The sequence below is a fragment of the Alosa sapidissima genome, chromosome 14, assembly GCF_018492685.1.
Source record: "Alosa sapidissima isolate fAloSap1 chromosome 14, fAloSap1.pri, whole genome shotgun sequence".
In the NCBI taxonomy this organism is placed as follows: Eukaryota; Metazoa; Chordata; class Actinopteri; order Clupeiformes; family Clupeidae; genus Alosa; species Alosa sapidissima.
Genome location: NC_055970.1, coordinates 7,301,839 through 7,327,385, shown reverse-complemented (window position 1 = coordinate 7,327,385; position 25,547 = coordinate 7,301,839). Strand labels below are relative to the sequence as shown.

General features: G+C 44.2%; 1 protein-coding gene, 2 long non-coding RNA genes and 2 other non-coding genes across 31 annotated transcripts in view; all 5 read left to right on the top strand.

The window, feature by feature from the left end:
• Window positions 1–1,024: 1,024 nt before the first annotated feature.
• On the top strand, window positions 1,025–6,719 carry LOC121681390. 11 transcript variants are annotated; one of them, XR_006022113.1, is made up of 11 exons: window positions 1,141–1,464; window positions 1,650–1,922; window positions 2,091–2,142; window positions 2,721–2,755; window positions 2,904–3,003; window positions 3,202–3,247; window positions 3,820–3,873; window positions 4,049–4,092; window positions 4,189–4,360; window positions 6,240–6,486; window positions 6,691–6,719. It is a non-coding gene; the product is annotated as an uncharacterized LOC121681390 (long non-coding RNA). The 11 variants fall into 11 exon arrangements; XR_006022115.1 differs by having other exon boundaries at window positions 1,145–1,464; window positions 6,240–6,287; window positions 6,437–6,715; XR_006022116.1 differs by having other exon boundaries at window positions 1,143–1,464; window positions 4,178–4,360; window positions 6,240–6,715.
• A 16-nt stretch (window positions 6,720–6,735) lies between these two features.
• Window positions 6,736–8,407, top strand: LOC121681389. Of its 2 annotated transcripts, none has more exons than XR_006022105.1 (6): window positions 6,736–6,931; window positions 7,159–7,199; window positions 7,468–7,510; window positions 7,769–7,828; window positions 7,999–8,094; window positions 8,214–8,407. It is a non-coding gene; the product is annotated as an uncharacterized LOC121681389 (long non-coding RNA). The 2 variants fall into 2 exon arrangements; XR_006022104.1 differs by having other exon boundaries at window positions 6,738–6,931; window positions 7,473–7,510.
• LOC121682554 lies at window positions 7,561–7,688 on the top strand. Its single transcript, XR_006022624.1, has one exon. It is a non-coding gene; the product is annotated as a small nucleolar RNA SNORD22 (small nucleolar RNA).
• LOC121682551 lies at window positions 7,864–7,929 on the top strand. The gene has a single exon (XR_006022622.1). It is a non-coding gene; the product is annotated as a small nucleolar RNA SNORD31 (small nucleolar RNA).
• Window positions 8,408–15,366: 6,959 nt separating the features above from the next.
• The window catches only part of chd9 (chromodomain helicase DNA binding protein 9), a 100,641-nt gene continuing 90,460 nt past the window's right edge, over window positions 15,367–25,547 (top strand). For 12 of the 16 annotated variants that reach the window (XM_042062516.1, XM_042062515.1, XM_042062511.1 and 9 more), the window contains exons 1-2: window positions 15,367–15,653; window positions 19,841–21,846. In XM_042062516.1, coding sequence (XP_041918450.1) covers window positions 19,963–21,846 — 1,884 coding nt within the window. In that variant the 5' untranslated portion in view covers window positions 15,367–15,653; window positions 19,841–19,962. Of the gene's footprint in view, window positions 15,654–16,341; window positions 16,482–19,607; window positions 19,652–19,840; window positions 21,847–25,547 lie in introns of all 16 variants that reach the window. The other 4 variants (XM_042062502.1, XM_042062507.1, XM_042062501.1 and 1 more) reach the window with 4 other exon arrangements.

The following is a 25,547-nucleotide window of genomic DNA, read 5'->3' as shown; positions in this document are numbered from 1 at the left end:
ACAAGAATCCATAGAAATTGAATCTTCATGTTGTGTTATCCAATATTAGTTGTACAGATGTATAGTCTATCTTATACACACTCATTGAACCAACAAAGTAAATGCAAAAATAGACATTTTTGTAATCATTCCATATTTAGTGTAGTCATTCCATATCAGAACCCCTGAAGTATAATCCAAATTTCAAGCATGAAAACTCAAAGTGTTACCTTTCATTTGAGACCAGGATTATGCTTCTACACAAAGGGGTTCATGTGCAGTAAGCATTTGATTGTCAGTATGCATTTTGGATAACAAAAAGTCCTATGGGGAGTATCCATAGGCATTTTACAAAACGCATGGGCAAACCTTGGCAAATAATAGTCTAAAGCACTCATATTTTCATTCTATATTGATCTACTTTTGCACACAACTTCACAAGACCTGGTGCTAGGGCTCAGTTGTGTTTCTAAGGGATATCAAGAGACCTAGAGGGCTGAAATGTGGTCAGTTCAGAGATGCTTGTAATCCGGCAGAAAGAAAAAACTATATTCTAGCCTCTGTAACTCTTTGTGAGTACATCACACATTTATTTTGACTGTTTCCTACGAAAACTAGAGGTCTCAGCTTTCTATAGAGGTCCAACATTTGATGGTAGGCCCCAGAAGAGGTGGGAACAATGCCCTTGTAAATAGGCACAGTGCAATTTCAGGCAAAAACTTGAAATTCTTTTTGAGAGTTAAGCAGTTTAATCATTAAATTAAATAAGATGGGACTGATTACACTTCCTTGAGGAATTTCATTCTCCACTGTAAGCCATGTAGCCTATTCCAGAGCGGTAGATAAAACATGGCACTGGCCTATTCATGGGTTTCATCAGGTCCCTTTACACAGGTGTATTAATCAAGCACCATGCAGTCTGCATTCATACTCAAGATGCATGATTGTATACACCTGTGGGAAGGGACCTGATGAAACCCATGAATTCCTTCTGCAGGCACATTTAACACAGGTGAAATCACTGATTAGCTGATTTGGATGAAGAGTTGTGCTAATTGGTATTTGCAAATAGTAGAAGATTTCTACCTCTGTGAGTTTGTTACACTTTAACAGAGAGGTTAAATGTTAAGAGTGCCTGTCTACGTTTATCATGCCTTCATATTCTAGATGCTTCTTTCCTGGATGCCAGAATTTTAAAGATCTTGTAAACCAAAATCAAGGAGTTATTTTGAAACACCTTGAATAGAAAACTAAGCTACAAGCATTGTAAAAAGATTGTGCAAATTACAATCAGCTGGCTGGCTTAGATAAGGTGTGGCTTCAGCGCAGAATAAATCCCTCAAATAACACCAGTTTTCTGCTTGATCGTGCAAAGGTCTGGGATGTGTCTTGTGGCTATAACTGATGTTATGTCCGAAAGTCTCGTTTAGGTGGTTGTTTTTTTTTATTTTTATTAACTGCACTAATATAGCAGGTTGTTCTCGTGTGAGTGGTACTGTTCTATTCCTGTTTTTTGGTTGCCAAAGTGTCTCAGTAGTGATTACTCCAGAATTCTCTCTTACTAGTTAGAGGTAGTTACTCTTAGAGGTAGTTTAATTACCAGATGTGATACTTGAGACCTTTTGTAAGTTTTGGCTTGAACTAATGTACCTCCCTCCCCCTCGTTTTAGGCTTGGACCCTGATTCTGTGTGGTAGTGGACCACACACCTCGATGTGGTGGTGAGTGTGCCTGCCGTAACTTGGCATGTTTTGCTGGTATCTGAAAGGATGAATTGGGTTCTTCCCATTATACTTCTGGACTGGACGACATCTGTCGGATGGCATAGTCACCAAAGCACTCATCAGGCAAATTGACATTTCACTACTGGGAAATGCCATAATGTGGTTTTAACAGTTTTTCTAATATTGAAGGTCTTGACATGTGGATGTCATCTGAACTAAAGTGAGTCTTCCAACGTTTTCTTAAAATTCCAAGGCCAAGTTTCTGTGATGAATACACTTAGATCACTTTGAAACCATGTGAAAGATAAGAAATACATGAGCAACTAGTCCAAATGGAATTTCTATAATGCTTTCTATCCAGATGCTCATCACCTTTTGTTTCCTGCAGCAGGTATTCTGTCAGTGTTGGGAGGACCACATCATGAGTCTTTGCAGGCATGGTTAGTGTTGCATTGTGTAAAACCCACACTATGGCTAAGTGCTAGATTCATTTCATTGTGTAGTTGGGGTCAAACTTTGTTGACGATGAGCAAAAATCTACAAACTGGTACTGCAAAACTACACAATGGAATATTTGATAACTGGAATGGATCTGTGATTTGTTTTTATAGCATCAAATTCTGAAAATAATTCTCAATGTGGCTCTGTGTGCGAATGGCTCTCCATGATGATAATTTCACAGACCTGTACTGAATGGTAGTGATTGCACTTTTAATTTTCTGATCGGAGAGTCTTCGGGAGCCTCAAGATGAGCAAGTGTTTTCATGTGCATCTTTGTGGTATAACCGTGATGTCTGATCTTCCCTAGTATAGGTGTGTCTGGTAACTACGGTAATTGCACTAGTGCAGCATGTTTTGAAATGTATGGCATCTTGTTTCCTTGGTTGCCAAAGTGTCTCAATGATCACTCTGGAACTCTTGCTTAATTTGTTTTGAAGAACCATTGAAGTGATTACCTTACTGCACAGTGTCACTAGGTGGTGCATTTCTTTACCTTTTATTCTATTTTGCCTTCTAGATCTAGAGGACATGCCTTACCAAGGCTGTGCAAAGGTGAGCATCTTGGCCTTACACTTGTTTTACAACATACTTTGATGTGACGGAACATATTGATAGACAAACATATGTCTGACTCTTATGACCTTGTTCCTTTGAGTGTAAAGTGATTAATTTAGATTGACAAGCATATGTCTGACTTCAGTGATGCCAGCCTTTCTTCTGACACTCCTGCCTCACGGTACAGAAGTGCATATCATGGGTACCCTGGTTCCCAATGGACAGGAGAGGCCTAGATCTTCACGGTATAGTTTGTGTTCCTTGACTCGCCCTAATCATATCTGCTTTCTGAGATGATTAAATGGGTTCGTCCCATAATTTTCTGGACTACATAATCATGTACCATGGCAGTCTAGTCACCAAAGTCTGATCAGATGTGGTACTTGAGATTGTTTTTGGATATCAGGAGCCTTGACTAATGTACCTCCTTCCCCTTGCTGTAGGACTGAACATGGCTCCATGTGGAATTGGACCACACATCTGAAGGTGGTGAGTGTGCCTGCCTTAATTTGGTGTGTGTGTGTGTTCCTGGTATCTGAGAGGATGAATTGGGTTCTACCCATTATACTTCTGGATGACATCTGTCGGATGCCAAACTAGTCACCAAAGCACTGATCAGTCAGATGGACATTTCACTTTGTGGAAATACCCAAATGTTAACTTTTTTTTTTTTTGTTCCCCTCATTCAAGGGTTAATCTGACCTGAGGATGCAGTCTAAACTGATGCGAGTCGCACCTTTTTGTACCATATCTGTCGCGTTCAAGTTTCTTTGACTAATATACTTTGCTCATTTTGAACCAATGTGAAAAGTAAGGAATTACAGAGAAACTAAACTAACTTTTCATTCGTCTTTCTGAAGCTTAACAAATTGGGGAGCATTTCATTAAAATTAACTGTTGCCACTTTGTTTTAATTAAGCTCACTTTTTACATGGCCCACTTATTGCTCAAGTCAGGTTTTGGTGATGCAAGGCTTAACATACTCAATCATCCATCAACATACTTTGATGTGATTTAATGTATTGATAGACAAGCATATGTCTGACTTCCTTTCCTCACAGGTGTGTGATGGCTGCCAGCAGTTTTGTCAACTTCATAAGTCCTGTGGTTGTAAGGTATGTAGTTTTTCCCCAAAGGGCCTTGTACCTTTGTGTGAAGTGATGAATTTAGATTGACAAGCATATGTCTGACTTCAGTGATGCCAGCCTTTCTTCTGACACTCCTGCCTCATGGCAAATATGTGCGCATCATGGGTAGCCTGGTTTACACAATGTATGGCTTCTTTTTCAGGTTGTCTAAGCCTTTCAGAGGCCTACATGAAGATGTGCTTCATGGTAAGCTGGTTTGTGTGCCTTGTCTCCCTAATCAATTTCTATTTATTTTGCTTATATAGCGCCAAAACATTACACATTTATCCAGGCGCTTTACAGAATGTAGGCAATCGGATAAAAAGAAAAGAGGGAGAAAAGAAAAAGAAGGCCCATGGGGTGAGAAACTCCCTAGAGATGCATGTATCCCTTGGAGATGCATAGGAAGAAACCTCGAGCAGATCCACGACTCAAGGGCCTGACCCATCTGCCTAGGGTCAATACGGACAGTAAGGTCTGTAAACAATGACGAATGCATATGACATTCAGGTGTGGGGAATAGGACATGGTGTTTAAAGCACCTGCGGTGAAAGTTACAAGAGGTGGGGGGGATTACGTATCCGGTATGATAAAGCATTAATCATGATTTAGTGAGTGCAATAGTCCGGTGTTGGAATTGTCCAGGAAAGAAAGTTGTCAGGGGGCAAGTGGTGGGTCAACAGACAGGCCAGAATCTGGGCCGAGTTGTCATAGGCAGGCGATGGGGCTGTATACGGGCCAGGAATCCAGGTAGGGGGACAGTAATACCAAAGATAATGAATGCATAGCAAGATGGGTCGTCCTAGTTCATGTCTATGAGGGCAAAGTGGAGTTCAGTCAGAGACGGGCTCTGGTTCAGTTCCCGCCTGCACAGGGGCGTGTCACTGACGTATGACTGACGTTTGACAAATTCTGGGAACTTCTTGGATTCTGCCATAAACCTCGATGTAAAAAAGGGAGCCTGATCACTGCATAAATTCGCAGGGCGTGTACTGCTACCCTATTTGCTTAAATTTCCAGGGACAGGAAATGACCTCTCTGGAAGAATCTTCGTAATCAACCATCTTTGGTAATACAGCAGTCAAGGATGGGACTTCAGGTGGGATGGGTAAGAGGAGGGCCAGGCACACGGATGGTTGATGACTGGTGGTGATATACCTCACAAGTGAGGTACAGTAAGGGAGAAGGAGAAATGTAGAATGGGTTAGTATTACTTGAAATCAATGTGGTTAATGTCAAGAAGTGATCAGTGGTGCTATATATTGTTACAGTAAATCATAGTGAGAATGGGCACGAGAGTTGAGAGTTGGGGAGAAAGCATATAGCAGCATAACTAAGGCATGGTGAGGGGTAGTCGACACCAGCGCAGGTATGGTCAGTGACCACCATCTCACGTGCGACTGGGGTGCCAGTCACACGAGGACTCAGCAGGGTGGTCCATTTCAAAATCCCCGAGATGGGTGAAGTTCCACACCGCACCATACCTAACTATGGTAGGCAGTAAAGAGGTATGTTGAGTCTAGACTTAAAAATAAGGAGGGTGTCTGCTAAACGAATTGAGGAAGGGGGATTATTCCAGAGGAGGGGTGCGCGATAGCTGAAAGCTCTGCCACCTACTGTCGTTTTTGAGATTCTTGGAATTACAAGAAGGCCAGTATTCTGTGATCGTAGCGGTCTGGGCGGGTTATATGGGACTAGGAGATCTTTCATATATTCTGGTGCCTGGCCATTAATGGCTTTGTACGTTAGAAGTAATATTTTGAAGTCAATGCGACTTAACAGGCAGCCAATGTAGAGATGCCAGGATGGGGGAAATATGTTCATATTTTTTTAGTTCTAGTGAGTGTGCGAGCAGCTGCATTTTTGTATAAGCTGTAAGCTCTTTAGACAGGTGTTATTGCAGCCAGCATACAGAGCATTGCAATAATCAATTCTTGAGGTTACAAAAGCATGGATTAATTTTTCAGCCTCTGGTAAGGATAAGGACTTCCTTATCTTTGAAATGTTCCTTAAGTGATAAAATGAAGTTTTGGTAATCTGATTTATGTGATTACTTAGTGATAGGTCTTGGTCGTAACTCCTAGATTTTTAACACTTGTGGATGAGGATAGTCGAAGATCAGTAAATGTAGCCTGTGATGAGGATGGGATATCCCTCATCTTTTTAGGACCTACAACCATGACTTCTGTTTTATCGGAGTTCAAAAGCAGGAAATGATTTGTCATCCACGTCTTTATATCTCATACATGTGTCAAGTTTGGCTAACAGAGTTAATTCGTCAGGTGTTACGGAAAGGTATAGTTGTGTATCGTCTGCATAAGAATGAAATTTAATGCCATGTTTCCTAATTTCAGAGCCTAGGGGAAGCATATAGTATCTGCTAATCATATCTGCTTTCTGAGGTGATTGGGTTCGTCCCATACTTTTCTGTACATTTCCATGTACTATGGCAGTCTAGTCTCCAAAGTCTGATCAGGTGTGGTACTTGAGATAGTTGGACGTTTTGGTTATCAGGAGCATCGACTAAAGTACTTCTTTCCCCTTACTTTAGGATGGAACATTGATCCCGTGAGAAAGTAGATCCTATTCCTCTACCTGGGGGTGAGTGTGCCTGCCTTAATAGGTCCTGTTTTGCTGGTATCTGAAAGGATGAATTGGGTCGTATACCCATTCTACTTCTGGACGACATCTGTCGGATGGCATACTAGTCACCAAAGCACTGATCAGGCAAATAGACATTTCACTGCGTGGAACTACATTAATGTGTTTTTAACAGTTTCTCATATTCTCATATTCTATGATTAGATGCCATCCTCAGGTCGGATCCTAATGTGAGTTGTACCTTTTTACTACATTTCTGTGGAGTTTGAGTTTCTGGAAAGTATACACTTCTTACTTTGAACCAATGTGAAAAGTAATGTACTACTGAGAAACTAGTCTAAATGGAATTTCTACAATGTCCTTCCTACAATGCTCATTACTTCACCTTCTGTTCCTTGGAGCATCAAGTTATGTGAAGACCACATCACAAGGTTTTACAAGCATGGTTAGTTCAGTCTTTATGTATGCTTACAGTATGCTTAAGTGCTACATTTTCAGACTTATTGTGTAGTCAGTCAACCCTTGGTTTTGGCAAGATATATGATGTGTTCAATAAGTCTCGTTCGTCTGAAGCTCAAGTTGAGAACTAATTAACTGATTCTTGCAAGCATTTTGTGGATTCTATCGTTTCTACTGCCTAGACACATGGTTGAGGGTGTTCTCTCTTTTCAGAGCCCCAACTCTGCACGGATGGAAGCAGTCCTCAGAATGTGGTTAGTCTCAACCGCCACCAAGTTTGGTTTCCATGCCTATTTATTTTGTGGTGTTTAGGGATGTGACCATGTTAAATGTGTGAACATCCTTTTAATACTAAACTGCAAGTTATCTTGTTCGTCTGAAATCCTGCTGAGATTTCTTTTTTTTTTTTTTTTTTTTGAAACTGATTGCACAGTTAGTCAATTCCCTGATGAAGGAATGCAACATGGTCCAGTGACTGACTTAATTTAACACTCAAACTAATGTCTATCCTTTTTTAATCAGTTTAGCAGAATGGTTCCTTGGGCCTCCTCCCCATGTCCTCATGGTGAGTTTGTCCATCTGTAGGCCTGTAGTTGCCTAAATATGAGCTAATGGTCATTATGATGAAGCTTGCACATGTCTTACACCCAGTGTTGACCCCAGAACCTGAAAAGGTGAACCCACTGGAGTTGCCTGGGTAGCAAGGGGATGACTTGTTGGGGTTACCAACTGTCTGATGTGGCCAGTTGGCTTGAGTCTGTAGGGTATTTATCTTTTGCGTGAATACATGCGTCTTGGACTAAGCAGAGTTGTCCTTTTGCAGGTTTGGCTGACGTGCTGCACTGAAGACTCTTTCCAGACTCTCTTCCTCCATATTATGCTGGTGAGTATCTTTCTGTTCTGACTACATTACACAACATAACCATGATGAGATTTACCGCCCCAGTCTGAGTTTAGCTGACTGATTGGTTTCCCTGATTTTTAAAAGCAAAGAATAGTGTTTACCCCCTAAGTATGTTTGGGTGATTATGTTTGGCTTGTTTGTGAATCCAGATTAGCCTGTGGCAGCTGTCCCGGCCTGAGAGGTTTGTGAAAATACACAAGCTGTAGCTGAAGAATGATCTGATCCTGTTGCCGTCTCAGTCTGATGTAAGGTGACTGACTGACTGGTTTGGTCTCTGATCTACATTTTTCTCTACAGCTGCCATAAAATGCCCATAGAAATGATCAACTGATGAAACCATTATTTTTTTCTAGGTGCCACACAGGGATGAAATGAATCTATACGCTGGAGGGTTGTCCACGGCTTGGTGCAGTTTCCTGCCACCTGCTTCACTCCAGAACGCTGAAGCTCCTGCTACTGAAACAAAGATGGCGTGGTTCTTCACTTACTGGTTAAGCGGTGTGGTTTTTGTACTGTGATTGTCGTCTTGTCTGTGAAATAAAACGTGACTTCAACCTTGTTTTGGAGTTGTCTGGGATGTAGCTGTTGGTGGTTCTGATCAGACCATAAGTGGTTATGCTCTTCATTAGCAGGACTTGTCAAATGATGAGTGTACGCAGTCTGTTGTCTCGGAGCGCGCAAGTAATTACACAATTGGTAGGGTAGCCGTGGCCTTTGGGGGCAGCCGTGACCTACTGGTTAGCGCTTCGGGCTTGTACTAGAGCGTTGTCGGTTTGAACCCCAACCAGTAGGAACGGCTGAAGTGCCCTTGAGCAAGGCACCTAAACCCCTCACTGCTCCCTGAGCGCCGCTGTTGTAGCAGGCAGCTCACTGCACCGGGAGTGTGTGCTTCACCTCACTGTGTACTGAGTGTGTTTCACTAATTCACGGATTGGATAAACGCAGAGACCTAATTTCACTCCCGGGATCAAAAGAGTGTGTTTTTATATTTATATATATCACACACACACACGCATGGAAAACAGTTCAGGTTTTTCATATTCTGACTGAATCACCAGGGGTATATTCCAAGTATATGGTTTAGTGACAAACCTGGATAAGTTGACACCCGAGTAAGTGAACCTCCTAGAAGAGCTGTATAGCTTCATTATCCTTAAAAACTATGCCTGAGGGCTCTTGTAGGAGGTTTTAGCTTTAGCCCAGATTACCTTATTGCAAATTTTGAGTTTTGGGTTCATTTGTCCTGGGCCAGCCTAAGCGATAAATCCAGAATATCTACATCTAGTTTTTACAAAAATAATTGGCCCATGCTGTAGAGCACCTCAGTCCTTTTAGGGAAGTCCCTCCACTTGGCACATTGTGGCCACTTGTATTCGAGTTGTGTTGAGATGAGATGATGGACGGAGCCGAGAGGTGTGCAACTGCCAAGTCTAATTAAAGTTCAACTCGAGGTCTCAAATTACTGTTTTCATTGTCAATCTATTTTCAGGCTATCTCTCCTTATTTCTCTTTAGTAAATGCAATCTCAATATGAGCTGAATTATTACTTTTTTGAGAACTTTTATTCTTTGGGTGATTTACAATGGGGCCTGGCCATCCTTTACCAGTACTTAAATTTTTATTTATTGACAACAGTTTTTGTGGCCTTTTTGCCTTTATTCAGATAGGATCATGAAGAGGCTGACAGGAAGTGGGCACTTGGACCCAAATGTGGTACGGGCGCTGTAGCCAGTTGCGTGGGTAAGACAACTGGCACATTCTCAAGTGCAATCCTCTGGAGAAAATGTTTGAAGCAAAGACTAACACCATAAAGGACTATAACAAACAAGAATTTCCCAGACAAATGTGATGCAAACCAACATGAAGCAGCCCATCATTAGCACAACAATACAGAACTAAAGATTTTTTTTTTCATTTTGGCACATCCAGGGCTCTCAAGTTTTGAGGACAGGCAAGAGTGACATTCCCCGTCGACAATCATCCCCCCCCCCCCACCACGTCAGCACACACTGGCATGGGAGTCGAGCGCTCTAACCGCTCAGCTAAAAGCCCAGGCTTCCAACTCAGCGGTTAGAAGCGTTCTTAAGGTTAGGGGTGTGAGGATTCAACTAGCATCACCAGCTAGCATACACCAGCCCCAGGTCAGTTACCAGTTGATCCAATATTAGTTGTGCAGAAATATAGCCCGTCTTATACACACCAATTGAATTGAATTAGAAATTGTAAAGATTTGTATTTTTTGTAATTATTCCATATTTAGTGTAGTCATATCAGAACCTGAAGTAGCCTACAATCCAAATGCAAGCATGAAACTTCAGAGTATTACCTTTCATTTGAGGCCAAGATTATGCTTATGTGGGGTTCATATGCAGTAAGCATTTGATTGCCAGTATGCATTTTGGATAACCCAAAGTCCTATGGGGAGTTTTCATAGGGCATTTTACCAAATGCATGAGCATACCTTGGCAAATAATGGTCTAAAGTACTCATGTTGTCATTCTATATTGATCTACTTATGCACACAGCAGACATCCCAACTTGCAAAAAGTCATTTCAGGGAGACATCACGAAGCCACCCCCCCCCCCCCCCCCCAAAAAAAAAAAAAAAAAAAAAAAAACTTTAGCCTATACAATAATGTCAGTACAACAAATAAGGAAGGCCTATAGATAGAAATTGTGAAAATAAAATATGTAGATTTTGGTAGTTTGGTCTTTTCATGTAGCCTTGGCAACTAGCCATCTAGTAGGCTATAGGCCTGAATAATATGCACATGAATTTACTTGTTAAACTCACCTCAACATGTCTTTTGCAATCATTTAACCCGCTGTGGGCAATGCTAAAGTCACTGTTTACAAACAGTGCAGCGTGCAAGACTAGGTCCATAATTATGTTTTACTCTTATGAGACAAGGGTAGCGTACACTTTGAAATGGGTCTTACATTTTCCTTTTTTTGAGGCACTGACTCTACCATGACGCTCCTGTTTCTACTGAACTGATTCATTAAGTTCGGGAGAAAAGACATAAAAGCCCGCCTACACTGAAAACTGATTGGTTGATTTAGCGAAACAGGCCAATCAGGATGCTCTCTGTCTTTGATGCGCTCAGACACACACGCACCACCTCTCTCTCTCTCTCTCCCCTCGTGTGCGCGCTACACTCAGATGCACACGCGGTCTCGCATGCGCGCTCTTGATCGCTCACTCTAGATTCCGGGAGATTTTATCTAATTTGCGGGCGTCAGGGAGCCGCTATCAATATGCGGGAGACTCGGGATGTCTGACACAGCATGACAAGACCTAATGCTAGGACTCAAGTCATATCAAGTCAAGACCTAGAGGGCTGAAATGTGATCAGTTCAAAGATGCTTGTTATCCGGTAGAAAAATAAAAGAATAATCTAGCCTTTGTAACTTTGTGACAGTACATCACACAGTTATTCTAATTGTTTTCCAACAGTGTCTCAGCTTTCCAAAAGAGAGCAGACGTTTGATTATTGGCTAAAGTATGTAGGAGCAATGCCCTCCTAAGTCAAAATGGGGCAAAAGTATAATTTATAATTGCTCAGATTTGCAAAAGAAATGATTTGACACATGGCACTGACAATTCAATAATGGGCCTTTTCACCACGTCTGAGCATCCACTAACCTGAACCTTTTAGGGGGCTTTCCTCTCAGGGTGAATGAGAGGATGCTTAATTGCTTTTTACCCGACATTTTTGAATACAGATGCAATGATTAATGCATCCATGGCCAGGATATAATTATATAATATGACCTGATTTTAAAAGTGACCTATAACTAGGCTATGCAATACACTTTAATTTGTTTAGTGCTAATAAAATGATTAAGCCTATTTAGAGAGAGAGATGTTTAGAATGTGACAATATATCAGTCATCGTGTGAACGAAAGGCTACTTGTTCTGAGCAAGTGTTGCCAATGAACAGGCTGTGAAACTGTTGGCTAAGTTACAGACAGTCATGAACAACTGATGCTAATTATCTTGGAAACATTCTCTATAGCAGCAGCAGTCACGTTGTCATTGTTTGTGTCAAACAAGTTGTGGATTTGTTGTAACATTAAAAGATGACTTACTCTGTGCTGAAACCATGAACTGATGCTCGAAGCTCCAAGCTGAACGAAGCTTGGAAGTAGGTAACAGGTTCACGTTCAACAATTCCAGGATACGCGTTTTTCATTGGTTGTTGCGTTAAATCTTACCCAGATACAATACCGTTATTTTCTGATTGGCTATTGTGTAGCCCCTCTCGTTATTTTTGATTGGCTGATAAGTGGCAGGCTCAACTCAAGCCGCGCTTGATTCCTGCCGGTTCCATAGTGAGAGCGGCGCGCCAGAGACATTTTGGGCGCTTCCGCAGCATATTAAATACATAAATAGTTTTTCTGTGTGAGAAATACAATGTGTGGCGGGAGAGCGTGACAAAAGACTGAAATGAGTGACACTTGAGAGCCCTGCACATCGCCATTCTTGCAAGCAGCAAAACACAACAAAGCATAGCAAAGCTATGATGCATGCAGGACAGTGTAAAAACGATGTCTTTTTTTATTATTAAAGACACTATGCATGTTTAGGTATTTTGGGCGACTAGAGCTCGCTATAGAGCAGTGGTTCTCAAACATTTTCTGTCAAGCTCCACTTGACCCCATCAACTCGGCAAAATGGTAATGTTAAAAAAATGGTTCCACATTGCATTTCCTGTCTTGGTCCGCTGGATCAGATGCTACTTTAATTCATATGTCGGTCTGTTTATGACCCCTATGTTTGTGTGTGGCTATTTTGTTGGGAATCTATGATCTTGTCAAAAAAAGAAAGGCATTATTAAAGATTAACAAACAAAAAATATTCCTCCTGTTCATTGCGCCCCACTTGACATGTCTCTATTCCCCACTAGTGGGGCCCGCCCCACACTTTGACTCAAGTCACAATATATTTATATTTTACTTTGCTGTTGTAAATAAAACAAATGTGCGTGATTTATGCCCCCTGTACACAATGAAAATGTTTTTGTTGTGGAGGTGAAGGATTAACAACAGGCAAAAAATCTCCAAAGAGCTATATCTACTGACAAGGTTCACATTTCACGATTCTCACAAGATTTGTCGGGCTGCCGTTCTTGAAGTTCCATGGCTGGTTTTCTTAGCGGCTCGCTACGTCTATGCTGTATAGCTATGTTAGGTGACCGATTCGGCTATTACAAGTTCATTTACCATCAAATTGGCTTCGTAAAGGTGAAAGTCTTGCATAGTGTACCTTTAAGGTGATCTATATCCAAGGGAAGATGAGAGAGAAACTAGATGCACCACATAGTGATATGACTGTCACTCAGTCCTGCACATTCTCTCCACAGAAATAAATCACGTTTTTCAATTTGTCTCCATCTCCTACTCCATCCCCTACTCTTGAAACTAATTCTTGTGTGTATGTGTATGTATGTGTGTTTTTTCACTGGTGAGTGTGTGTGTGTGGGTGTTCAGGCATGTGTTTGTGTGCCAGTTTATGAGTGTGTGTGTGTGTGTGTGCAGAAAGTAAATTTCTACATCAACTCTATGTGTACTCTTGCTCAAGGACAATTTGATAGGGTCAGGAGGAGTCGGGCTTGAATCGTGTGTCTGTGTGGTGTGCTCTTGCAACTCGTGTGTGTGTGTGTGTGAGAGAGAGAAAATAAATTTCAATTTCTCATCCCTTACTTCATCCCCTAATGGCAAACCCTCCGCTCAGCGCCACCATAGGCCGATGGGTGCACACAGTCACTAGATGTAGCCTAAACATGTACAAATTCATTTATTGCATGGCCCCCCATGGATGGAATTCCATGTAACTTGGCATGCACCCAGAGGCTGTCATTGTGATCATACTCATGTGTATTTGTATACAAACTTGGTGCAGTTCAGAACATTAAACATTTAAGCGGCATGTTTTTGCATGTTATTTTTTTACTGTTTTACTGGGGGGTGCAACACTACAAATGACTGGTTACACTACAAAAAACAAGTGTCATTGATCTAATATGAAGACTAAAAAAGTTATTTGGTATTGTTTTTACTATAAGGAGATTTTCAAAAGATCATTTTGACTTAATTAACCCCTTCACGGTCCACGTCACAGGAAAATGTTTGCGTATATCGGGGTCAGAAAGCTTTCCATCCCATTGAATTGTGTATGTATATTGTATATATTATATTGTGTTAATTGACTGAAATGTCAAGGAAACATCAAGAAAAATGCCTACTTGTACTACTTTTCGTGTACAGTGTATACACAGTACACACTGGGCTTATCAACCATATAGTCGCATATGGCGGGCCAATGAATCTCTGGCCACTTGCTAACATTGTCTGTTATCAGCTCAGCATCAGGCAGACGATCGCCATTAGCTAAGACTAATTTATTAAGGTACGGTTTGCAGTCCTGGGGGGACAATGACAGTGCATACCTTGACAGCTCAACATGCCGGTCTGACCCTATGCTGTGTGGGTGCACCCAACCTAAGCTCTGGATGTTTACAAACATTGAAGGGGTCTATGAAATAAGAGTTTGACTTATTTTAAGGAGTTTTATCAAGATAAATTTGCTAACGCACTGGCAGCCAAGTTTGCTTGTTTTTATGACAAATTTAATACTGGCAGCCAAATTTTGCTTGTTTCAATGATGAGACGTCTCTCTATACTGAAAACAATATCAAATACATTTTCTGATCTTGATATAAGATTAATAACACTTGGTTAGATTTTTTTAGATAAACAGTTTTTGCAGTGTATGGGCTAGGTTCATTCGGCCCCTTGATACCAACATACTACAAAAATGCTGTCTAGTTATTCAGCAAAAACTGCATTTGGCCTTCCCGGTTTTCACGGGGCCCAGCACAGGCGGGTAGTGGCCCCCGGGGACCAAATACTTATCTTATCAGTCTAGTGGAGCTACATGTCGACCAAGATGCATGTGCCCTGGTGTTTCGGTGGCCTGGGCATTTTTGACCAGAAAGTTTGACGTGCTAGAGGCAATTCTAATTAGTATAATATAAATTATATATATATTTAACTAACCTTAATGCAAACATTAGGCTAAGGCTCTGGCTGAATTTGCCCCATGTACATCCAACATTTGGGAGTATTTAGTCAGCGACACAGAGCTACAATTTTTTCCATTCACATGAAAAGACTATGCCTGTTCAACATATGTAATATATCTGATACATATCTTAGATTAATTACGTTTTGATGTCAATATCAACATCAACAAAGGCCTAATGCCAGAAGCATATGAAGCAATACAGAGATTAGCCACCGGATGGCAGCAAACACCACTGACCAACAGCTGCAACTTTCCACCTATCTCACCCGTCAGGCTTCAGCCACGGAGGCCTTCAACACTGCTATCCGGGAGACTTATGCGTAATCAAAGTAAAACCCTCGCCGATTGGCTTTAGCCTCGGCGCGGCCATCTTGTGTGTCCTCATATTGTACCCTTATAATAACCTGTATCTGACACTTGCTTGGTTGGGTCCTAGCATTTAATGTCAGCAAGTGAGATTTAACCATTTTTTGTAAACAGTTTTTGCCGTCAAAGAAAATGTGACTTAATATCCGTCGTAATGAATCGGACCGAATGGAGTCTGAGTCGTCCAATCAGAAAGCAAATAACTGATATGCAAATTGTATTTTATCATCACGTCAGCAGCGGTGGAACCGCTGAGGTCGCCAGCAGTGGTACAACTACGTGAAACTTCGTTCTTATAAATTTCTCTGAAATTATCGATTTGTGTCGGAGCGTTTGACTTCCCTCTGGTAAGTAGATCTTATATATCCATAAGTCTGAATTAAATAAACGTTAAGCTTTTCTCAGCATTGTGTTGAAACTCGTGTAGCTGTCATTCGGATGGAAGGACTGTGACGCTCAGCTGGCTCGTTCAGGGAATCCCTCTCCGTAAACTCAGAACTAAAAGATAAATGAATTACTAACCGAAGTGAGAGTCCCACAATAACCCACTCTTTCAGCGAATTGTTAGATACTAAGCAGTGATATCCGCGAAGTGCATTTCACGAGTAACGTTATGGTTCTGAACTAACAGCGACTGTGACTGTCAAGGCGTTAACGATGGCTGAGCTCGTTGAGTAGGACTAGAAATGGAACCTAGCATCGCTTCTCTGTAAAAGTGTCGAGGAAAGAGTAGACCGGTTATTCAGTTTCACATTGTTTTTATTGCTACTATAAAGATGGAAACGTGGCATTTGGGAACTAGCTTGGTCTCTAACGTGTCTCTGACCAGAGGACTACCTGCTCCAGTGTAACTCACTAACGTCACGACTCCACTCACTGACTGACTGGAGCGAGGAAAGCCAGTTGCTGAGAGATACCAGTCGGTCTATGGGGAAACACGTGTGCGATTCCCCAGCAGGCGTTCGGTAATATAACTCTCCGAACGCAGTATATCTTTTAAAGCAAACTGAAATTAGTTGTTTTATCCCACAAAAGGTTTGCTACTTGATCGGCGCACGCTAGGTCAGTTCACATCTTGAATCTACCCCGCGATGACCGATATTTCAGATGCGAATGGCAAGGCATTGTAGACCTGGTGGTGGGAGTCGCATCAGATGGCTCAGGATGCTGTGGAGGTTAGTGGTCATTTTGGACATGTCGACACCGATACGAACTGGAGTATTTGCTTCGACCTGTTGTACATTATGATATATGAAATGTAACATTTTTAGCACTTATATCGCTATGGGTTAGGTTCGGAGTCATGGAAGCAAAGTGTTTATTGAAATTATTCTTTAGAACTTTGTCTGAAAGAACCAGTCATGGCCGAATGCCGACAACAACGTGGCTCAAGGTAGCATTTGAACGGGTATTTTTTAACTTAATGTAATTATTTAGGAGGCATTTAATGAATCGTATCCTAGTTAATGACAGCTGTATATAAAAATGGGACCATATTAGTGAGGGGAACGCTTGGGTTGATGCATCAGGTCCCCTTACCGAGGGCAAAGGAGGCCGTGTTGACCCATCGGTGCAAGCTGGTTAACCATGTTAGCAAAATTAGCGAGTTTCAGTAGTCTTTTAGAAAGTAGTTTTGCGACAACATTTGTTGATTCATGGGCACGACTGTGTCGCTCTGATATTTATTCGTGCAGTTTGTCGAGATAAGCCACCCGAACACTTAAAATGTCGACGCCTTATTTATTTGTGCGGGCCAGCAGGGTTAGCAAGTGTGGATTGGAGATACGCCACGGAGAAGCACAGCAGACAAACGATAAACAAAGACGCGGCTTGCAAGTGAGGGAGGAAGTCATTAAAACGCAAAGAACCAAACATACGCGTTTGGAATTTTTAACGCGGAAACTTAGAGCGAGGAGCGTTAACCTGTTGCTCTGTAACTGTAAAAGTTGTTGTTTATTCATACCCAGTAGTGTGCTTTATTCTACAAGTGACAAAACGACAAAAACGTCTGGCTGCTACCTGTATTGTGATGGTTGTGGTTCTTATTGGGTAACTTGGTTAACTATTCGTCATCTGCTAGGTGATTAGCAAGTTAGGAAACACTGTGCTTTTTAAATGTAGGCTACCAGTCAGCCAAGATGTGCTGACTTTAATGTAATATATTGGTTAAATTGCTGATTTAGTTCGGCATAAACGCATAGGCTGCATTATTTGAGTTTTTACTGTTTTATTCATCGTAGTAAAATGTTTGATTCCCCTAATCATCCATTCCCTGGTCTTTTTTGAATATTTGTGACACAGGCTACATTTGTTCTACCATTTTCGCAAAAAAAAAAAAAAAAAAAAAACGAAACACACATTGCATGTAATATTTAAATACCTCTTGGCTAATATATTCTAGCCTAATTTCCATTTGTAAATTAGGGATTCATCCCAGAAGCCAACCTGCTGCAAAGCAGACACTCGGCTTATATCCCTTTTTGAGTCAACACTTGAGCCTTCCTCCTGTTCACTTTCAACTTAGTTTCGCAGTGGATGTTATACACTAGAACTTACATTGTGGTAACGCATATGTGTAATGGGCAAGAAGTTTCACATTTTGAGGCCAGAGGCACATCAACCGAAACGGCAGGAAGTCGGTATTTCAAGTATGCTGCGTGTTGTCATGCCCACATGGGATCTGCTAGCTCTGAGGAGGTATTCCAGAAGTTAGTTGAGGGAGGGGGGTGTTGGGGATTTGCAAAGAACAACTTGTGCTCTGAAACAACCCCTGGTAAAGTGTGAAGGACATCAGTTCAAACCATTTAAAAGAAACCAACGAGCAAATTCAGTGAGGTCGTTTTGTGCATGTGTGTTTTCGTGGGTGTCTGTTTGTGTGCAGTGCAGTGCAAGCGGGTGTGTGTGTGTGTGGGGGGTGGGGGTGGGGGTGGGTGGGTTATACTTTGCCTCTCACCAGTAACTGTGGAGGACTGCCAAGTGGCTGGGATGGGAATTCTCTTATCACAACCTGCCTTCATCTGCGGGCCAGTGTTGCTAAAGAATGCCTTTGGCTGGCGGGGCCACACGTTCAATGACAGGAACAGCTCCCAGGCCAAGACCCTGGAATGAAAACCGTCCCTTTTGTCCAAATGTGATAAAAAAGTTTCCGCAGTGTAGCTGAAGAGATGCTGTCAGAATCCTGTAGAGCTTGATATTTGGCTTAACTTTATGCCAACGGTAGTAGTGGTTACTTGTACAGTTGAAATGGTGGTGTTGATTGTGATGATTGAGGTATCTGTTGGACTGACTGCTTTTGTTATAGACAATATTGTATGAATAGAGTTTTGAAAAAATCTTCAAAATTCTCATATGATTTTTATTTGTAGACAGAGCAAATTTCTGTGTAACTTTCTCTAAAAAGTACAGAGTTTTATCACGTGTCAAACACTTCTACAGTAGAGTAATAATAATCAGTAGCCTACCTGTCATTTGTCATTGTGAACAACTGATGACAGCCAAGACAACCCATTTGACTCTTTTCTTTTGGAGAACCTCATCTAACTCTGGAGATGGCACATCACGGACATGAGTTAGGGAGACCCATGAAATTAAAACAGGGGAAGTTGCCATTTAATAATGGTTGTTAATACTCTGTCTGCCTGTGTGTGTGTGTGTGTGTGTGTGTGTACGACTCGTGTCTCTTTGAAAGTGGTGAGTCAGCAGGTCGTGACTGGCCTCAGTTTTCTGTCATCCTCTGTTGTTGGGTTTGTGGTCTGAACAGACAGTCTTCCTGACTAGTGGTGTTGCATCAGCTGCCCGAGTCTTCACACACAGACACCGGGTGGCAGACAGAAAGATGACATGGTTAGGTTGGTGTGTGTGTGAGAGAGAGAGAGAGAGAGAGAGAGAGAGAGAGAAGCAGGAGAGAGAGAGAGAGAGAGAGAGAGAGCAAGAGCAAGCAGGAGAGTTGAAGTGAATGTGACACACCTGTTTTTGGATCTGGCTGGCACAGAATATCGTTCAGCTGTTGAACTCTTGAGCTGAGGCCCCCGTTTGCACAGGTTGGCCAATGCTGAAGCTGTCGTATGCGGCGAAAGAAGGACTTGTCCGTAGTCATCCCTCTGCAGCTCAGGAGTTAAAATTCATAGCAAGTGTGTTTTGGCGCTTGATCAGGGAAATAACTAAACACGGTTTCTGTTTTAAGAGTTGTAGCTAACATGTGTTCCACAAGATGTAGCCTATGTAAATAGTCATAAACCATTGCCAATACTGCACATACACAACATTATTGTGAGTCAAGGATGTCTGTTTTGTGTTTATAGATAAGTCTGTATCGCTGGACCATGTTGGAACTACAGGCTAGTCGGTATAGAATCCAGGAGGCTCATAATCCTTTTTGGTTCAGATTCAAATATTTTACATACAACATACCTTAAATATTCCAGAAATACTCCAATGACTTAAATCACTAATAACTTATAAAATTATATAAAAAATGACATAAAGCCAGTTGTGATTGTATTCCATGGGACTCAGTCACTGTCTTTCTCTGTAGGACTCTTCTGTGATGGGCATTCAGCGGTTCAGCAGCCTGTGAGATCTTCTCTTAGCACCACATAGAAACAAGGAGTCCAGCCTTAGCGTCTGGACTGGTGGGACAAACGGTGGTCCCACGCCATGACCGATCCCATCATGGACTTCTTCGATGATCCCAACCTCTTCGGGGGTGGCTTGGAAGGGCTAGCGGAGGATGGCTTTAATGCAGGGCCCTCTCTGGTGGACGACCTCAACCTCGGCCCCGAGTTTGAGCCTCTGCAGGTGGATCCGATGGGGACGGGGAAGCACATGGGTATGATGCAGACGCCCGGCCCCGCCCCCTCCTCCCAGCAGGGCCTGGCCTACGCACCACAGATGGGGCATTTTGACTCCATGAAGGCCCAGAGCTCTATGGCTCAGCCCTACTCCGGTGCTGAGGGTAACGGCGGTGGTTCTATGGCTCAGCCCTACTCCGGTGCTGAGGGTAACGGCGGTGGTTCTATGGCTCAGCCCTACTCCGGTGCTGAGGGTAACGGCGGTGGTTCTATGGCTCAGCCCTACTCCGGTGCTGAGGGTAACGGCGGTGGCTTTATGGCTCAGCAGCAGCCCAGGTTCCCAGGTACGCCCATGGGCCAGCCGCCTCAGGCCAACGGACTCTTCCCGAACACCAGCCCCATGTGGGGAAACCACGACCAAAATAGAAACTCGTACCACCCACTGTCCCAGCAGCAGCAGCAGCAGCAGCAACAACAACAACAACAACAACAACAACAGCACCAACGTCAACATCAACATCCATGTCAGCAAACGCAGCAGCAGCAGCAGCAACATGGACATCATCAGCTCATGAACCAGCACCAGCCTCCCCACCAGCAGATGAACGCCCAGGCCATGCACCAGCGTGGCAAGCCCTTCCAGGAGCACCACAACTTCGCCTCCTACTACCAGGGCAACATGGCACAGAACCAGCAGCAGCAGCCACAGCAGCAGAGCCGGCACGCCACCCTCAACACAGGCGGCAGCCCCTTCCACTGCGGCGTGGTCCCCAATGCCCCGCCCCAGTCCAAGCCGTACATGGACGCCTCCAACCCCATGGCGTCCGGCCCGCCGGCCCAGCAACAGCCGCAGCGTCAGCAGGGCGCCTACCCAGTCCCCCAGCAGGTGCAGTCCTACCCGGGCCTGGGTTCGGAGGACACCGGCTTGGCCTACTCCATGCAGTCGTCCCCCATGCCTCACGGCCTGTCTTCCTGTTCGGTCAGCGCGTCGGCGGTGGCCGGCTATCCCCCCTCGCAGTACTCCTTCCCCCGACAGCCGGTGGGGATGAGCGTGACAAGCCAGCCTCTGTCCTCAGCGGCGGTTTCCATGACGACGACCTCCTCTGCACGCGGAGCGTCGGCGCATCCTGTGCCCGACCTCCTGAGCAGTGGCAGCTGTCCGTTCTCGTCGGCGCCTGGGTTGAGTCAGCCACAGCCTCACCCACAGCAGCAGCAACAACAACAACAACAACAACAACAACATCATCCTCATCATCAACAGCAGCAACAACAACAGCAACAGCAAAGGCTTCAGGCGGCAGCCAGCCAGTCCGGGGAACAGTGTCCCTTCTCTCGTTCCATGCAGCACGCCAAGCCTGCATACAGCACATCCGACATGTTCCCCGACACTGCCAACTCCTTCTCTGCCACAGCGGAGAGCCAGTTCCCCCCTCTGCAGCAGCGGAGCTGCCAGATGAGCATGCCTCCACCCACTGCCACCAGCTCCGGCTCCACCTCCAGCACCGGCGGCAGTGGCGGCAGCACCAACGGGGGGTACCAGGCCATGGAGAAGCACCTGCTGCCTGAGCCTCAGGGTGGGGGCTTTGAGGGGCTGGAGGCCCCCGACCTCCTGGATGAGGACTTTCTGCCTCAGTTGGAGGCCGCCCTAAGCCAGCACGAGGACTCCAACTGCTCCTGGGCTAACGGCAGCCAGGGAGAGGGAGACGCCGAGGAGGAAGAGGAGTCGCTCTCCGTTCACTATGAGATTCAGGTAGGCCACTGGTCCTCTGATAAGTGTCTCATCATTTGGGTTAGTGTTTTCATTTAGCTTTTTATTTATTTATTATTATTTTTTTTAATTAATAATAATTTAAACGTTTTCATCGGAATTGGATGTAGCTTAAAACTGAGGCAAATGAATTCTATTTGATATGGCTCTACATCTCCTCAGCAATGGAGCCAATGTGATGTAAGGCTGCTCTTTTCTGGTTTTAAGGTCTAAAAATATATTGCGATGGCAGCGTGTTCAGCTACAACTCGAGTGTTGCAAGCTGCCTTCATGTGCCTCGAGCTTCCATGTGCATTCATTCATCTAGCTTCAGGATTGCAGTTGAAGAGCTGAGCTCCTGTGAAAATTCACAAGCTGTGCTGGTGTCAGTGGGCTGTTTACTTTGTGTATCAGAACTGGAGGCCTCATTTTTGGCCGCCATGCAGTGGTCGTGCCCCTGGACTTGTCCTTTATCTACCCGAATAATTTACTCAACATGGTGGTCGCTGACTATTTGGCGTGTGGTTTCACTGCTCTCTCTGGCTTGGCTCCGCGGCGCTGCAGTTGCTGTGTCAGAGCCCCCCCACCCCACCCCCGCACAGCGAAATTCGGCCATGACGTCACGGCCGTTGCACGCTCCAGGCTCCACTCCGTGGGGCTAGCGGCCGGCAGGGGTGTAATGTTTAACCAACCCCCCCCCCCCCCCCCCCCCCCCCCCCAAGCAAGGCGGGAGGGGGAGCACACTACCCGGAGGAGCTAACGAGCGCTACCATGGGGCCTGTGAAGCAGGGAAAGAGGTGTAGAAAGAAAGAAGGAGAGGAGAGGAGAGGAGAGGAGAGGAGAGGAGAGGAGAGGAGAGGAGTGGGGGTAGACTCCATTAAATGATAATGATTCAGCCTTTCCTGACCCTGCTCAAGCCACAGGTACTACCTGATTAGGAGTGGCAGCAGTGTCTGCAGGACTTAAGCGTAAGCGTACTTAAGGCTATAACAAGATGTGGGTCAGGCCAGGGAGGAGAGACTGAGCTCCTTGTGACTGACTCGGCTGCACTATGGGGGTGGCTGCTGTCCTGTGTGAGTGTGTATGGTGTGTGTGTTTGTGTCCCTGTAAGTGTGTTTGAGTGTGTCCTCATTTGTGTGGCTTGTGTGTGTGTGTGTGTGTGTAGGACGGGATAAAGATAGTGACAGAGGCTAAGTGAGAGGAGGAGACGTTATAATAAGGGCCAGTAGGGGTCTGCTCTGAAGTGGACTCGGGCCTGTTGCCTTCTCTGCCACGGCAACCCTGGTGGCAAGCCTCCCACTAGGCGCTCCAGCCTACAGCGCTAAATCAAGCAGAAGCATGCACTGCCACTCACACAATCACACACACACACACACATTCCCCACACACATCTAAACAAACACACACACACACACCATTCAGACCCACACACAGACTACACAGACACACACATTTGAGCGCGTAGCACACACTGCAGTGCTGGCGTTGACCCTGATAATCAGCAGCCCTCAGACTCGCTGCTCGGGGCCAGCCAGCCAGCTCCAGCTCCAGCTCCAGCTCCGACGCCACCAGGCCTCAGGAGGGGAGTGATTTGTGTGCGTTTGTCCTTCTGAATCCGGCTGCCGCTTTCCACCGCCGACTCTGTTCCACAGTGAAGAACAAAGTAGAATGGCAGATGAGGTAAACACACTCCACGCGCGTCCGTTATGTGTTGCTCCCTCGTCCTGTATATATATCCACCTGTTCCTTTTCATTCGGGGCAGGCAGGCGGGCGGGGTGGGGGGTCTTTTTGGTCCTTTTCCACAGACCCTTAGTTAAAATGAAAATGTGGCACCAGTGGCTGGCTGTAAGCTGTCAGACCCCCTCGCCCCCCTCCCCTCGTCTGTGTCAGCACCCAGAGCACAGTAGCAGCAGCAGTGGCAGCAGAAGAGCCGCTGAAGGGCAGACTGCGCCATTCATGTGCACTGGGCTGTGGAAAGCCAGCAGATGCGCTGTGTGCCAATCACGGTGGCTGGCAGAGGCTTTGTGTCCTCCACTGCTCGCTCTCTCTCTGTCTCTCTCTCTCTCTCTCTCTCTCTGTCTCTCTCTCCCTCCCTCTCTCTCTCTCTCTCTCTCCCTCTCCCTCTCCCTCTCTCTCTCTCTCTCTCTCTCTCTCTCTCTCTTTCTCTTTCTCTTTCTCTCTTTCTGCATCTCCGACGCTAATGGAGGATTTACCGTCGCCAACAAAAGGGGGCTGGAATCTACCCCCCCCCCCCTTTGCCCCCCGACGATAAAGATTCCGCACAGAGTCGCTTTCTAACAGCATCGATTTCTAGCGTGGGCATTTCCCTTTGTGGAACGTCCCGTTTAGTCTGGCGTGGAAGAAACGGATTATTCAAAAAAGGGGTGATGTGCACCTGTTAGAATGGGGATTAGATGGTCATTTCTGTGTTTATTATCACAGGCAGAAGGGATCAACAGGTTTGTTAATGACACAAACCGTGACATTGAAAATTACGTTGTGGCACGTTATTCGTAGCACATAAAGCGCATACGTTCCTGACGTTTTGTTCTCAAACAGAAAGTGAAACTTTAAGTAGCCTAAACCTGGCACCACCATGCCCTGCTGTGACATGGTGGCGTGTTGGTAGACGAATCAACATGTCCGCTCGAAATGGCCTTTTGACATCAATTAGCCAATTAGCATTCACTGTCAGGGTTGCTGTCAATTAGAATGCACAGACAGGATTCTGTGAAGCAAATTCCTGAGGTTTGATACTGAATGGTTAATTTAGGGGTGCACTGATTGACTGGCGGTACTTCATTTCAGGTGATAACCTAATCATCATAAGCTTAATTGTCATGTTCTGGTTGGTCACGCTTTAATCTTTCTCATTAGCCGAGTCTTCTGTTGTTTTTTTGTCCAGTCAGAGTGATGGCACGCTGGCACCCCCATATTGAGAGCTCAGAGCGGTTGGCCGAGGCACAGTGATGATGTATGCAGTGCTGCTCATGTGTTGTTCCAGGGAGCAAGAATGAGGCCTGAAGATGTGTAATTTCGATACACATACAAAAAGAAAAAAAAAAGTTAATTATGTTTTTCTGTTAGGTTAGTCTTTTTCTGGTTTCCAGGCAGAGTGTCTGGGCTAATAAAGAAGTGTACAAATATTGAAACCTAAATTATAAGTATCAGGTAAGAGTTCAGCACTTTCAATGGAAAGTAAGTATTTTATTTATATAGCAAATTAATTAAAAACAAATTAATTACTACTATAAAATCCATGATTGAAATTAGTTCATTGGTTACATTCTTCGTGAACTGTGCGCAGAATGGTGTCATTGAACAGACCAACCTGATGGCCTTTCTGGCCGTCTGAAATCAGTAGCTCTGATTTTTAGGTTAATCAGGATTCAGGATTCTTTCAGGATTCTTTCAGTGTCTTTTGATGTCAGCTGGCTGATTGATTTGTTGATTGGACGTGATTCACAACTGATAACGATATCAAGCTGAAGCTACAGTATGTGTTAACTGATTGGGTGGCAGTTGACATACTAAATTCAGAACTATGAAAATATTTCTGTCCTTACCTGATGGCTTTTTGCTAGATAGATAGATAGATAGATAGATAGATAGATAGATAGATAGATAGATAGATAGATATACTTTATTGATCCCTAGGGGAAATTCAAGAAAGCACACAATTCAAAGCCAGCATTTTATTTTT